This window comes from Calidris pugnax, unplaced genomic scaffold (assembly GCF_001431845.1).
Source record: "Calidris pugnax isolate Ruff unplaced genomic scaffold, ASM143184v1 scaffold7, whole genome shotgun sequence".
Taxonomy (NCBI): Eukaryota; Metazoa; Chordata; class Aves; order Charadriiformes; family Scolopacidae; genus Calidris; species Calidris pugnax.
The window spans coordinates 1,763,631-1,777,103 of NW_015090762.1; the positions used below are offsets into that span (position 1 = coordinate 1,763,631).

The window sequence follows — 13,473 nt, forward strand, 5'->3', positions numbered from 1 at the left end:
TGGGACGCAGAGCTACAAACCAGAGGCAGCAGCAGGGGTTTTGGCCTCCTGGTGCCATCTGCTGCTGTTTCCCCCCCGCCCAGGGCAGAGCTGTGCTGGGCTTAGCGTCTTCTCCTGGAGCGAGCTGGAGATAACATCAGGGAAATGCCCTTTCCTCCCCAGCGATGGGCCCTGGCTGCCCCTTGGCACTGCTGTGCTGGCTGGGAGCAACAAACACGGGCAGGTACCAGCTTATCCTGGCTGCTGCGGGCTGTGCCCTGCCCGGGCTGGCATCCAGCGCCCTGCCAGCCTGTCCTGGTTGTCCTTGGCCACGTGCTGGAGGCTGCTGCCAGGTCAGGGTGACAGGGTGGGAGGAAAGCGTCCTGCAGGCAGCAGGGCCTGGGTGCTGCTCTGCTCCAGGGCAGGGTGTGGGCTGGGGGCTTGGGAAGGGGTGGGAGGGCTGTGGAGAGGCACCACTGTGGCTGGGCATGGGCTGCAGCGCCCTGTGGGAGGACACAAGGACCACTTTTCCCCCCCCTGTAGTGGAGGTGGTCATAGTCCCTGGTCCCCTTACAGCCTCGGGCATCCCAAGCAAGGAGATGGGTTGGGTTGTGCTAACACAGGGAAGGACAACCCTGCCCCTGAGCATCAGACACCCTGGCCGGCTCTGCCATGCAGCTCCTGGGCTTCACTTCCTCTGGAGACTTCTTGCATAGATACCTGATTCCTGCCCCAGTGTGGGCTTACAGTCCAGCCTGATCAGTCAGCCTCCCAGAGCCACCTCTTCTCCTCCTGCTGCTCCCAGTGCCACTGCCAGCCGTGCCCAGGGCTCTGCCTGTGGGTCCTGCAGGTCCCCAGGGTGGTTTCTCTTTAGCTTGAAGCTGTGCAAGCAGGTCCTGCCATGGTCCTGGGCTGGTGTGTGCTGGCAACTTGTGCGTGGAGCAGGCTTGGAAGACTGTCTTCTGCCAAGAGCTTTGCTTTATTCCTGCCTGCAGGGTTTTAAGCATCACCCATAGCTCCAGCCTGGGCTTCATGTGACCATGAGTTTTCCCTTGGATGTGGTCATTCAGGGACAGCTTCTCCCTGCTGTTCCTTCGGCCCCTTTGCCAGACCCATTTGCTGACAAGCAAAGCAAATGCACTGTGCTCGTGGCACCCTCCTGGTAACCCCCAGGGCGAAATGGATTATTGCCTACTTATTTCTGACAAGGGGACCTTTGTGCTTCTCCTGAGGTGGTTTATTTGAGCCTGATCAAAAACTTCCTGAAAGCCCAAGTCTGCTGTGTCAGCTGGGTTACTCTTCCCAGCAACCCCATGGGCTGCATCGGGTCTTGATAACTTGCTCTGCAGCACTCAGGGGCTGGTTTGGGCAAGCTTTGGGCAAGTGTGATTCCCCCAGGCCCTTAGCGTGCCTCACAGGTGGCTCCTTTCTGGCTACAGCCCAGCAGGAGCCTTTGGGCCAGTGCCTGGAGATGTGTCCTCCTCTGGGAGACTTGCAGAAGGGGTGGCTAGGTACAAACTGGGTTAAGTGGCACTTGGTTGGTGTCAGAATAGCTTTGTTGGCCAAGACTAATATTGCAAAGAAAGCAGTTGGTATGCAGGAAGAGCTATTTCTTCAGCTGGAAGGAAATTCCTTTATTTTGCTTGATGCAGAACAATGAAGCAAGCCCTGTGGCACTGCTTTGGATGCACCCATCGGGCAGGAAGGACTCGGTGCAGTCATGCAGCAGGAACGCTGCTGGAAAGGGCACATTTGTCTTCAGGAACACAAAACCCTTCCAGTTCAAGGGTGCTATTTGCTAATGAGTTGTGTGCCTTCACCCTGGGGTGAGCAGAGGAGGCTTTGCTCCCTGCTGCTGGTCCCCAGCACCTCAGGTGTTGGATGTGAGGTGTGCTTTGGGGTTCAGAGCTGTCCCACTGTGCTGCGGCTGAGACCTGCCCGCAGGACCCATCTCTCTCCGCGTGTCCTCAGAGTCCCAGTAGCGTGTCCAGCCTTCCCCTGTGCTGTCTGCTCCGAGGGGACCCACCAGACGCTGTGGGCTTTGCCATCGCATCCCACCCTTCTTCCTTTCCTCCACCCTCTGTGTTCAGGGGTTGAAGACTGCTTGACCTGTCCTCAGAGTAGCACAATCATGGAGCAGAGCCTGCCAGAGGTGGTGCCTGCTGCTCCCCATGAGCTCTGGCTGCTCCTGCCCTGGTTCACACCAGGCTTTGCTGCACTTTGAGCAAAGCAGGGCTGGTCCTGGCTCTGGAGAGCAGGAGGGAAGGGCTTGTCTCTGCTTGTTTGTACTTCCAGCAGCTCCTAATCCCTGTCACAGGGTTTCCATGGAGAAGAACATGTTCTGGGGCCATGCCATGCTCTCTTGTGCGACTCCTCTGGCTCTGAATGGGTAGCTCTGCTCTTGGCTGGCAGCACGCTTCCCCACTGCTGGGCATGGGCAGGTTTGGGACGGTGACTCCAAGGCAGAGATTTCCTGGAAGAGATGGCTCTGCTGTCACTTAGGGCTGTTCTCCAGGGGTGGGCAGTGTTCCTGGGTGAGACCTCAGGTCTGTGGGCTAGATTTAGGGTGTCAGTGAGGAGGCTGCTTGAGCTCGAGGAGGATCTCGTGACTTGGCCCGTGTTCACCTGGGCTGTCAGAGCCCTGTTATCTCTGTGCCAAAGAGCTTGGGCTTGAAATTACATCCGAGGTCGGTGGGAGTTGAAGCTGAGACCTTGTTTGTCAGCTGTTGGCAGAGGAGCGTGGGGCAGCTGAGCTGCAGCAGGGCATCCCATGGCTCAATGCACCCTGAGTCTGAAGGAGGTCCTTGTTTCATGGTCTGGCTGCTGGTGCCTGCACGGTGGGGAGACATTGGGTTGAGATTTGGTGTCACCAGAGTGAGGACTATGGGCTGGCATGGTTGGAGACAGAGCACTCAGCCCCACCAGGGCTGACCTTGTCCTTGCCATGGGGTGGGCTGGTTGAGAGCAGCTCTGGACCCTGGGACAGAACATCTTCCCTGTGCTGCTTCCAGGTACCGCTTGCCTGGACGCTGAAACCCCACGCCTTCCATGAGTGGGTTTGGGGCATCTCACCTGCCAGCAGAGCTCACACTGAGCCGCTTGATCTGTTGGCCGTGGGTTGGTGAGGAAAGAGCAGGGTCCAGCACCAGGCTGGCAGCAGGGGAGCCTCAGAGCTGCCCTGGCCACCACTGTGGGGTTGTGGGGGGTTGCTGACCTGGCCCTTATTTTCCCTGTTTCTCTTCTTAGCTCCTGCACCTCTGCAGCCGAGAAGGAGATGGGAGGTAAGTGACCAGCCTCTCCTGCTGACAGGAGATAGCCTGAAGGTCCGTCTGATCTGGGCGCTGCAGGCCTGGCATGGGGGAAGGACCTAGATCCCACAGCTTGAAAATATGAGCTGGATGATGAACATCTCTGTTCTTGGCCAACCCTGCTTCTCTGCAAAGGCTCAGCCCTTGCTTGGGCAACAGAGCAGGCTGGGTGCATTGCAGCCCTCAAAGGGTTCTTCTGAGGTCCAAGCCAGAGTCGTTCTCCCCTTCACCCATGGCAGGGGCTCCCAGGGAGGCTTGTAGGAGCTCAGCAGGGCTGCATGGCCCATCTCCATCCATCCTCTTCCACCCCAGGAGCGGAGCAAAGGGAGAAGCAATACCGAGCCCATCGGGGATTTGGGGATCGCCGCGATGGGGTCATCAGCGCCCGCACGTATTTCTATGCTGATGAGGCCAAGTGTGATCAGCACATGGAGACTTTCCTCCGCTGCATTGACGCCTCAGGTAAGTGCTCCATGTGAACTGAGCAGCCCCACTGTGCTTGGGGACTGCAGGGACCCTGCAGCCCACCATCATATCTCGGGTACTTCCTCTCTTCCCAAGCACCCTGCCTGTCAGGCTACCTCTGTCTTTGTGGCTCCATCCAGGTGGCAGCTCAGAGGACGGCTTCTCGGCCATCAAGCTGACAGCACTGGGCAGACCTCAATTCCTGGTGAGTGCCAGGGCTGTGACCAGGGCAAGGTGGGTCAGAGTCAGGGCCATGGATGATGCATCTTGGGGGGCAGGTGCTGTGGGGTGCCAGGCTTGCTGCAGTGGCGTCTCCACTGATGGCAGAGAGGAGCGGGCGCCAACAGGTTGTCCCCTGTGTGCCCAACACCACTCTGGAGACCCTGCTTCAACTTTTGGGGACACATGAAGAGCTCAGAAGTTTAGAGGTCCCTACATAAGGGTGTGGGGGTTCTGTGCTGCTGTCCTCTTCTAATGGATCAGAGTCTACCTCAGGCTGGGTATGGTCTTGCAAAGCCCTGTCATGACAGGAGGCTCCAAGCTGGCTGGACCCCAGCCTGGGTGTCTCACCTCAAGTCTGCCCCTGCAGCTGCAGTTCTCGGAGGTGCTGGTGAAGTGGCGGAGGTTCTTCCACCAAATGGCCGCGGAGCAGGGCCAGGCTGGGCGGGCAGCAGTGGAGATGAAGCTGGAGGCAGAGAAGCTGCAGGTAAGGCGGGTGATGTCTGAGGGAGGAGGCTGCACTGCTGGGGATGTGCTGTTGGAGGTGGCCTTGGAGGTCCTGGAGCAGCCCTGTGACACCTCTGAGCCTGGAGCAGTAAGACCCCTTGGCACTGATGCTCTTTTTGGTGGCAGGAGGCCCTGGCCAACCTCGGCATCGCGACCAAGGCGGAGAGCCAGCACTGGTTCACGGGCGAGAACCTGGGTGTCAGTGGGTAAGCTGCCTGCGGGTTGGGGACGCTGGGGACCTTGTCCCTGTTCGTGGGGTGGTGGGGTAGCAGCAAGGGGAGGTCTCCAAAGGCTAGCACTGGCTCAGCACAGTTACCAAGCATAGAGGAGGTTTGGGTGGAGGTAACAAGACAGGTCAGGGTGGCACATGCTGTGCACCTTGTGTGATGGTGGGGATCGGGAGCCGGTAGAGACCCCCCTGCAAGACACCAGTATGAACCTGTCTCTCTGCTCCAGCACTGTGGACCTGCTGGACTGGAACAGCCTGATTGACAGCCGCACCAAGCTCTCCAAGCTGCTGCTTGTCCCCAACACGCAGGTGGGAATCTGGGGGAACAAGGTGTGGGTACACTCCCCCAGGCCCTGCCTGGTGGCTCATGGTGGGCAGCAGCGCTGACTGGTCGCTGCACCGCCAGAGCCCGGCCATGCTGTGATCCACCATGTGTGGCCACCAAGTTGGCAGCGTGGTCACCCTGTGCACGCTGTGCTGGCCAGGGGGTGCTGGGGAGCTGGGGTGGGCAGCAGCTCATGGGACAGGGAGTCCTTCTGTCTCCTGGGGCTGGTTGGGAGGGGTTGGCCACATGAGGGTGCCAAAAGCTCTTCTCCTTTCAGACCCGGCAGCTGGAGCCTCTGCTCTCACGCTTTACTGAAGAGGAGGATCTGCAGATGAAGCGGATGCTGCAGCGGATGGACACACTTGCCAAGGTGGGGGGATGCCAGGGCTGTGGGAGGTGGGCATGGGTGCCGCTGCCGAGGGGCAGGCATGTAGCAAGCGGCACCATGAACCTGACCTGCATGTCATTCACCCCCCAGAGAGCCACGGAGAAGGGTGTGAGGCTGATGGTGGACGCAGAGCAGAGCTACTTCCAGCCAGCCATCAGCCGCCTCACCCTGGAGATGCAACGCCGCTTCAACAGGGATCGGGCGATCATCTTCAACACCTACCAGTGCTACCTGAAGGTGAGGTGTGGCAGAAGGCTGGTCAGGAAGGACCTTCTGGACTAGCTGGATGGAAGCCTTGGCTTCTGAAGCCATGGCAATGTGATGACACAAGTCTAGGGCTGGCTGCCTGAAGGCACAGGGCAGACATGGCACTGATGAAATGACCTGGTGCCATCTCTTCCCTCTGGTCCCAGGAGGCTTATGACAATGTGACGGTGGATGTGGAGCTGTCACGCCGGGAGGGCTGGCACTTCGGCGCCAAGCTGGTCCGTGGTGCCTACATGGAGCAGGAGCGGCAGAGGGCAGCCCAGATTGGCTATGAGGATCCCATCAACCCCACCTATGAGAAAACCAACGAGATGTACCACAGGTAGAGGGACAGCCATACTTCTCCCTCCCAGCCCACTGGCCATGGGCTTGAGTGGCCTCACCGTGCAGCCCTATACTACCCTGCAGGTGCCTGGACTATGTCCTGGAGGAGATCAAGCACAGCCGGAAAGCCAACGTGATGGTGGCATCTCACAACGAGGACACAGTGAAGTTTACCTTGCGCAGGTGGGTGCTGGGGAGGCAGCACATCATAGTAGGGACTGGGGACTTGAGGGATATGGGGGCCCAGCAGAGCTGCCGTGAGATGAGCTGTACTGTTCAAATCCTCTCTGCTCACCCATTGGGGTCCTGGTGCTCAGGGCTTTGACTGGGGCTTGGAGTTGGGGCGCAGTGTGGGAGCTCACAGTGGCTGCAGAGCTCGCCCCATGGCCCAGCCCAGAAGCTGTTTTAAAAATAAAACCCTCAAGTCCTTGCATTCCAGCATCCATCTGGGACATGGTCAGTGCTGTGCTGTTGTACTTGAAGATGATCTCCACTCCTCTGGTGGGATGTGCTGCCCCTGTGTGTTCTGCTGTCTCCACTCTTCCCTAACATGAGGCTTGGCTTGCAGGATGATGGAGCTTGGGATCCATCCTTCAGAGAAGAAGGTGTGCTTTGGGCAGCTGCTGGGCATGTGTGACCAGATCACCTTCCCCCTGGGTGAGTGCTGGGAACAGGGGGCATTGGCAGACGTGCTTCTGCCCCACCTTGACCCCTGAGACCTCCCTAAGGAGCTGTTGTGGGGTCTGAAGGACAGATGGAGCTGGACTATGGGTCTGCGCTGGTGAAGGCAGGGCTGTCAGAGAGCAGGACTGGCTGAGGACAGGGCCTTGTTGCCTCTTCCCCAGCTGTGTGAGCGCTTTGTCCCCCGCCTAGGGTTTTTGGGAGTATGTAGATGAGGATGTAGATGGAGAATCACATCTGTCTCCTGGAGGCCCCATGAGACTGATGGCTGGGCAGCAAGATTCCTGCTTTGGACTCTGAGCTGAGCTCAGAGTACTCCTAGATGGGGCAGAGACAGGTCCTGGCCTTAGCAAACCCCTCTTGTACCTCCTTGGTCTGGGAGTGTTGCTTTGCTCCGCTGGAGGTGCACCCGAGCCCTGGGCTCTCCCCTTGTGAGGTGGCAACAGGCTCTTGGATGACCTTGTCCTCTGCCGCTGGCCGAGGCGGTGGAGCAGAGCCCCAGGGGCATGAACGGAGGGGACACGTGAGGGTCCAGGTAGGGGTCGGGGACGGAGCCTGGTGCCTGGAGCGGGGCCCTGAGGCCAGGAGCACAGCAGGAGGCCGGCCGGGCAGATGTCCAGCCTGGATGCTTCTCTGTCCTGGAGTTCCCCTTGCGAGCGGGGCTTGGCTGCCTGTCTGCAGCCTCCTCTGGTCATGCTGGAAAAATGTGTTAACTTGATGATTCTGGTTGAATGCTTCTTGAATTGGCCTGGCCCTGGCTGCCGACATTCCCAGGGCTCCCGGTGACCTCGGCCCACTCCCCCCAGCGCCGTCCCGAGCTGCCTGTGCTGGGCCGGGGGGAAGTGTCCTCCCCCCCCCATCCCTGGCACAGCCCGTGGGGCACGGAGCGCTGGGGGTAAGGGAGGCTTTTTTCTTTTTTTTTTTCTTGTGTGTTTTTTTTCCTTTTTTTTCCCCTTGTTTTTTCCTTCCTCCCCCTCCATTTTCTTCTGCCCTTTTTTATTCAGATGTTTCCTTTCCCCCCCCCCCCCTTTTTCCCCTTTTTTTTTTTTTTTCCTTTTTTTTTTTTTTTTTTCTTGTGTGTTTTTTTTCCTTTTTTTTCCCCTTGTTTTTTCCTTCCTCCCCCTCCATTTTCTTCTGCCCTTTTTTATTCAGATTTTTCCTTTCCCCACCCCCCCTGCTTTCCCCTTTTTTTTTTATTTTCCCTGTTTTTTTCTCTACCTGATTTTTTCCTTTTTTTTTTTTTTCTTTTCACTTTCTTGGTACTTCCCTGATCAGCCTCTCTCCCTCCAGGTCAGGCGGGCTTCCCTGTCTACAAGTACGTGCCGTATGGCCCGGTGAATGAGGTGCTGCCCTACCTGTCCCGGCGGGCCCAGGAGAACAGGGGTTTCATGCAGAGGGCGAACCGGGAGCGGGACCTTCTCTGGAGGGAATTCAAGAGGCGGCTCCTTGCGGGCAGCCTCTTCAGCCCCAACCACTAACCCCAACCGTGGCGTCCAGCCCGAGGTCTCTTGTGCCTTCACCTGTAACCACTGTTGCCATTCCCCGTCCTAGTTCTGCTGCAGTTTGCCCCCCCCAGCACCCTTTGCCTTGGGAGGGGACGTGTCCTTGTTGATGCTTGAAACCACAGCCACCTTCTGGAAGTCACTACTGTAGGGTTGCCCCAGCTGGCACTGCCCCGAGGGATGTCCCCCCGCCATCCCAGGGGATTTTGAGCTGTGTATGCCCTGGGCTCAGGGGGATGCCAGCCCCCTGCCAGCCCCCCTGCCTCAGTGAATGCTTGCCCAGGGTTTTCCCCATGTGGGGAAATTTGGCACGGGGAGATTTGGCCACCTCCTTTGTGCCATGGGTTAGGTCCAAGGTGGGCTGGGTGCCTGGAGGACAAGCTGGCCTCAGCCAGAAGGTCCTCTAGCCTCTGTCAGGGGCTTAGTCTCTCCCAGCTCCATGGAGGCAGATGCTGAAGCAGAGACCACAGTGACTGGGGACGGGATGAGTCCCTGCTGCCTGTCCCAGGGCAACCACTACCTGGCTGCTCACCAGCTTTGCACAGACCAGAGGTGGGCAGGTCCTGGGAAGGACCAGGCTCTTCCCCGCGTCCCACTGGGCTGAGCAGAGTCAAAGCTGCCCAGGGTTGTCCATCCTCAGGCCCACATCCTGTGGGGCAGGAGGGGCGAGGGGAGCTGGCTGGCCCATCCCTGCGCTGTTCCTGCCCTGGCTGTGGTCCCTGGCCACTGTGGGCAGGGGTGGTGGCCATGTGGGAGCATTGGGAGCTGGACCGTGGCTCAGCTCTGTTCTACACTGGATTTGCTGAGAATAGTGTTGATTAAATCACAACTGTTCTTGCTCCTGTCTCTCTCTTGGAGTTATTGGGCAGCCATCTGGGCTCTGCTTCACTGCCCTGGTCTCAAAGTGGGGGTTCTCAGCCACCTCCAGCTATGTTCCTTGGCCTGGGCCAGGGCTTGGAGAAAGGAGCCAGAGACGGGCTGTACCCAGTGAGGCCAAACTTCTCCAAGCATGGGAATGGAGAAGCCTTGGAGCTGTCTGTGCTGGAGGGAGCTCTGGAGCATCCTCCTACATGCAGAGGGGTGGTGGCAGCTGTGGGAGAACCTCCCCCCATCCTGAGGTCTGCTTCTGGGGGACAAGCATCCTTCAGGTTTTCACTGCCTCAAATTAGGGGCAGCTTTTCCTGGGCTTGTTTTGGGTTCTGCAGGACCACAAGTATCTCTGGGCTTCCCTTCCCAGCAGCTGATGCAGCATCTCCTTTTTCCCCAAGGGTCAGTCCTCTTCTCCTCTCCCTCCATTTCTGGTGAGCCACCCCCAAGCCAAACAGGCGAAGTTTAGGCTTTCCAGAGATGTTCATTGCCTGCCTTTTCTCTAGCTGAGGCTGCTATGCCTTAAAAAACCTGGAAGAGCAGAGAGTGTGGCTGGAGGGACAGGACTGCTGGTGTTAAAAGGCAGTGCTGGTGCAGGCAGTAGCTGGGCTCCTGGAATTTTGGGGAGGGGAGCAGATGCACTCCCAGTGCTGGGCTGCCTCTCTGGCCTGTACAGGATGCTGCAGTGATGGCATGGACCATGCTGCTGCCCCAGGACCTGGGCTCTGCCAGTGCGGCTGGACCCAGGGCTGGCTGGATGCAGAAGCAGCCCTCGCCCACCACAGGCTTCCACAAAGACCCTCTGGCACCTGCAGGAGCAGATGCTGCAGCCTCCATGCCAGCAGCTTCATCTATCTGTTCATGGCCCCTCTTTTTTAAAGGTAACCCCCTCCCCAGCCCTCTTTCCAAGACAGAAAGGACGGGAGCAGCTCCAGGCAGCTCTGCAGCATGTCTCTGGGGGGGGGGAGTGCTGCTGTTAGCAGGGGATCAGGGGTCAGGGTTGCAGGGTGCTGCCTCCTCTCTACCTGAGGCACTGGATGCCCTTGAAATCCCCCAAATCTCTGGATTCCCAGCAACCTTTACCTGTGCTCAGCCAGAAAGCAGTAACCGCTCCTTTTATTTCTGCCCAGAAAAAACCCCTCCCTGTGTTTCAGGCTTTCCCCACCCCGTTCAGTTTTAGCTCTTGCTGCTGGAAGCTGCTTTCTGCTTGTCCCAAAGGAAGAGAAGGCACGAAATGGTGGTGGCGAGGCTGGTAGACGGTGCTGCAGTGCGCTGGCTGTGAGGATGCTGGCTACAGCAGCAGGGGGAGTTGCAAGGGGAAGGAACCCATATCCCTGCAGCAACCAGCTCGGCCACCTCAGGCTAAAAGCGCTGTGAGCAGCCCAAGGGGGCATGTCTGAGGAGCAGACCTTTGCCATGTCCCAGCGGGATGGTGACCAACACCTCGTGTCCAGAGTGTGACCAGCAGGTCGAGGGTGGTCATGCTCCCCCTCTGCTCTGCCCTGGTGAAGCCCCATCTGGATCACTGGGTCCAGTTCTGGGCTCCCCAGTTCCAGAAGGACAGGGAACTGCTGGAGAGGGGACAGCAGAGGGCTACAAAGATGATGAGGGGCCTGGAGCATCTCTCATAGGAGGAGAGGCTGAGGGTCTTTTCAGTCTGGAGAAGAGAAGGCTGAGGGGGGATCTGATCAACCCTATAAACACTTAAAGGGAGGGTGTCAGGAGGATGATGTCAGTCTTTTTTTCCAGTGGTGCCCAGGGATAGGACAAGAGGAAATGGGCACAAACTTGAATGTAAGAAGTTCCACCTAATGAACTTCTTTCCTGTGAGGGTGGCAGAGCCCTGGCAGAGGCTGCCCAGGGAGGTGGTGGAGCCTCCTTCTCTGGAGACGTTACGAACCCTGCTGGACATGTTCTTGTGGGACCTGCTCTGGGTGGACCTGCTTTGGCAGGGGGGTTGGACTGGATGATCTCCAGAGGTCCCTTCTAACCCCATATCATTCTGTGATTCTGTGTGTCATATGAGTCCCCACTGGGCGTTCCTGCCCACTGAAACAGCAGCAGGGATTTTTGAACTGTGGACAAAACAATGTATTTTTATCCCTTAGTTTTGTGTTTGGAAATACTATAGTGTTGGGTTGCTTTTCTCCTTGCAACAGGAGGCAAGCACCTGGCGTGGTGTCTCCAGCCTGAAGTCTGAAAAATGAACTGCAAACAGTGTTGTAATGGAAAGCATCAAGCTGTGCTCACGGGGCACGGCCTCGCTGGGATGGAGGGGGAGGCCACCAGAGGGTGGCTGGTACCCAGGGGCTGTGCAGTGCCCCAGCCCTGGCAGCACCAGTCTGCCCAGACCATGCCACCCCCGTGAGCACCCGAAATCCTCCCTCCGCCTCCTCCCCACAGCATCCTCAGCAGCTTCTCCAGCCTCTGGCTACCAACCAGCAGTATCTGCCAAGGGACTGGCTTATCTCCCCGTCTACAGCCCAACCCCTGCCCTGACACAGGTTAGATCAGGTGAAAATGGAGCAGCACAGGAGCTGCTCCCTGCCTGCAGGAAGGGAGACAGGGCTGTTTACTGAAGCCAGAAAACAGTCAAAATCAAACACATCCTCACACAAAGCAAGAGCTTTGTGGGGAGGGTGGGGGGTGCAAGCCCACCCTGGCTTCTCGGGAGCAGGGCAGAGGAGCACCAGGCACTCTCAGCACTGTGGGGAGGTGGTGAGGAAGAGAATCCTGGTTATGGAAACAGCCAGAGCGAGGCCGAAGCTCCAGGTGGACATGGCTGCCACGGGATGTGACTGCTGAGCCCAGCTCCTTGCCTAACGTTGGAGTTAACCCTCTTCCCAGCCCATTTTCCCAGACAGAAGGGGATGCTGAGCTCAACCCAGGGCCAAGTTGTCCCAAGAGAACTCCTCATGCCTCAACACAGCTGGGTCACCACGGTCTTGCCCTTTCTGCACCAGCTGTGGGGGCTGAGCAGGACCACCCGTGTATTTCTGCAAGGACCACCCTCCAGACAGGTCTGCAAGCAGGACAGGGGGAACTGGGAGACAGGGACGTGGAGGAAGGGGGAGCAGGGCAAGGGATGGTGTTTCCTGGTGCTGCTGCCAAATATGTGGAAGGGGACTGGGGGCACATGAAAGGTGGTGGGGCTGCAGAGGGGAAAAAGGCGGAGGGCTACCCGATTCACAAGTCCATTTGAAAGCTCTGGTCTGAAAAGGAAAACTGGTGGGCTATACTGGGTAAACCATCAGCAAACCATCAGCGCCAAAGATGCTGCCAGGGCCATGGTCAGCCACAATGTGGTCCCTCCACACCCATGGTACAGGGAATGGGGAACAGGCAATCTCAGGCATGGTCACTGCCATCCGAGTCCCCGCCGGTGACCTGATGCCAGTGTCACTCAGTGGGAAGGAGGAACACGCTCAGCTTTGCTTTCCCAACTTGATGCCACAGAGGGTCCTGGCTGCTCCCTGCTGGGGCATCACACGTGCAAAGGCCGTGGGGCACCTGGGCTCCCTGCACCTGGCTGGACAAGGCACTGGACCAGGATGTCAGAAATCAAAAATTGCAGGTTGTCGGGTGGCTTCTGGGGCAGTCTCTGAAAGCCATTGGAAAGAATGCATGTTTGCAGGGGACATGTAGACTGTAGACTGGAAACCATCTGTGCACTTTGCACAAGCTACTGCCTGTGGCTGGGTGTTGGGAGGTCAGTGAGACTCTTGCAGGGACATTTATTGGCACATGACTGCAAAAAGAAAATAATTCCTACTGGCAAGACCACCAGAGAGGTTCCCCGTTGTGAACCTCTTGTCTGAGTGGGAAAGAAACCTTCCCTGCACATCAGCCTCATGTACTGCAAACACAGAAGGACATTGGTGGTGAGAACCCACCAAACTCATTTACTTTTTGCTTGTGGAGAGATTGCTGAGCTGGGAAGGTGCTCTGGACACCACCAGGACTCCCTAATTCTCTCCAGAAGGATGCTGTCCAAATCATGCCTACTGTGATGGAGGCTCCACATCCACAGGAACATCCCGGGGGTGTGGGACTCAGATCCAGCTCCGCAGGAGTTGCACGCTGTCCATACACCCTGCCACAGCTCCTCGGACGCAGCCAGCGCTTGGCAGGAGATGGATACAGCTATTTAGCTGCATTTCTGCTACAACATGGGAAATGGCCAAGGTGTCCTCCATCCCTGCTTTCACCATACAGCTGTCAGATGTCCCTGGAGCTCAGACAAGCCATCTCTTGTAGTGACCATTAAGCTGAAAAGCCAGCTGGCTCAGGCTGGTGGCCAGGGGAGGCCTGACCCATTCAGTATTGCTGTGCTGTCAGGCTGAGGGGCTTATTGACCGGGCTGCCCTGCTGGGTTAGGAGTGTGGAGTAGGTGTAGGTGCCTACTAGGCACT

At 57.9% G+C, this 13,473-nt stretch overlaps 1 protein-coding gene across 1 annotated transcript; it reads left to right on the forward strand.

Annotated features, from left to right (window-relative positions):
* Window positions 1-491: 491 nt before the first annotated feature.
* LOC106887820 (proline dehydrogenase 1, mitochondrial-like) lies at window positions 492-9,033 on the forward strand. The gene is made up of 12 exons (XM_014941606.1): window positions 492-3,260; window positions 3,600-3,749; window positions 3,893-3,957; window positions 4,342-4,458; window positions 4,605-4,684; window positions 4,935-5,016; window positions 5,310-5,402; window positions 5,511-5,657; window positions 5,834-6,009; window positions 6,096-6,194; window positions 6,580-6,668; window positions 7,983-9,033. The coding sequence occupies exons 1-12, from the start codon at window positions 3,254-3,256 to the stop codon at window positions 8,168-8,170; spliced, it is 1,293 nt and encodes a 430-aa protein (XP_014797092.1). The 5' UTR covers window positions 492-3,253; the 3' UTR covers window positions 8,171-9,033.
* The last annotated feature ends 4,440 nt before the right edge of the window (window positions 9,034-13,473 follow it).

Coding starts and splice junctions, on each gene's coding strand:
- LOC106887820 (XM_014941606.1), top strand. Junction 5,403..5,510: donor GGATGGACACACTTGCCAAG/GTGGGGGGATGC, acceptor TTCACCCCCCAG/AGAGCCACGGAGAAGGGTGT. Junction 6,195..6,579: donor GTGAAGTTTACCTTGCGCAG/GTGGGTGCTGGG, acceptor CTTGGCTTGCAG/GATGATGGAGCTTGGGATCC.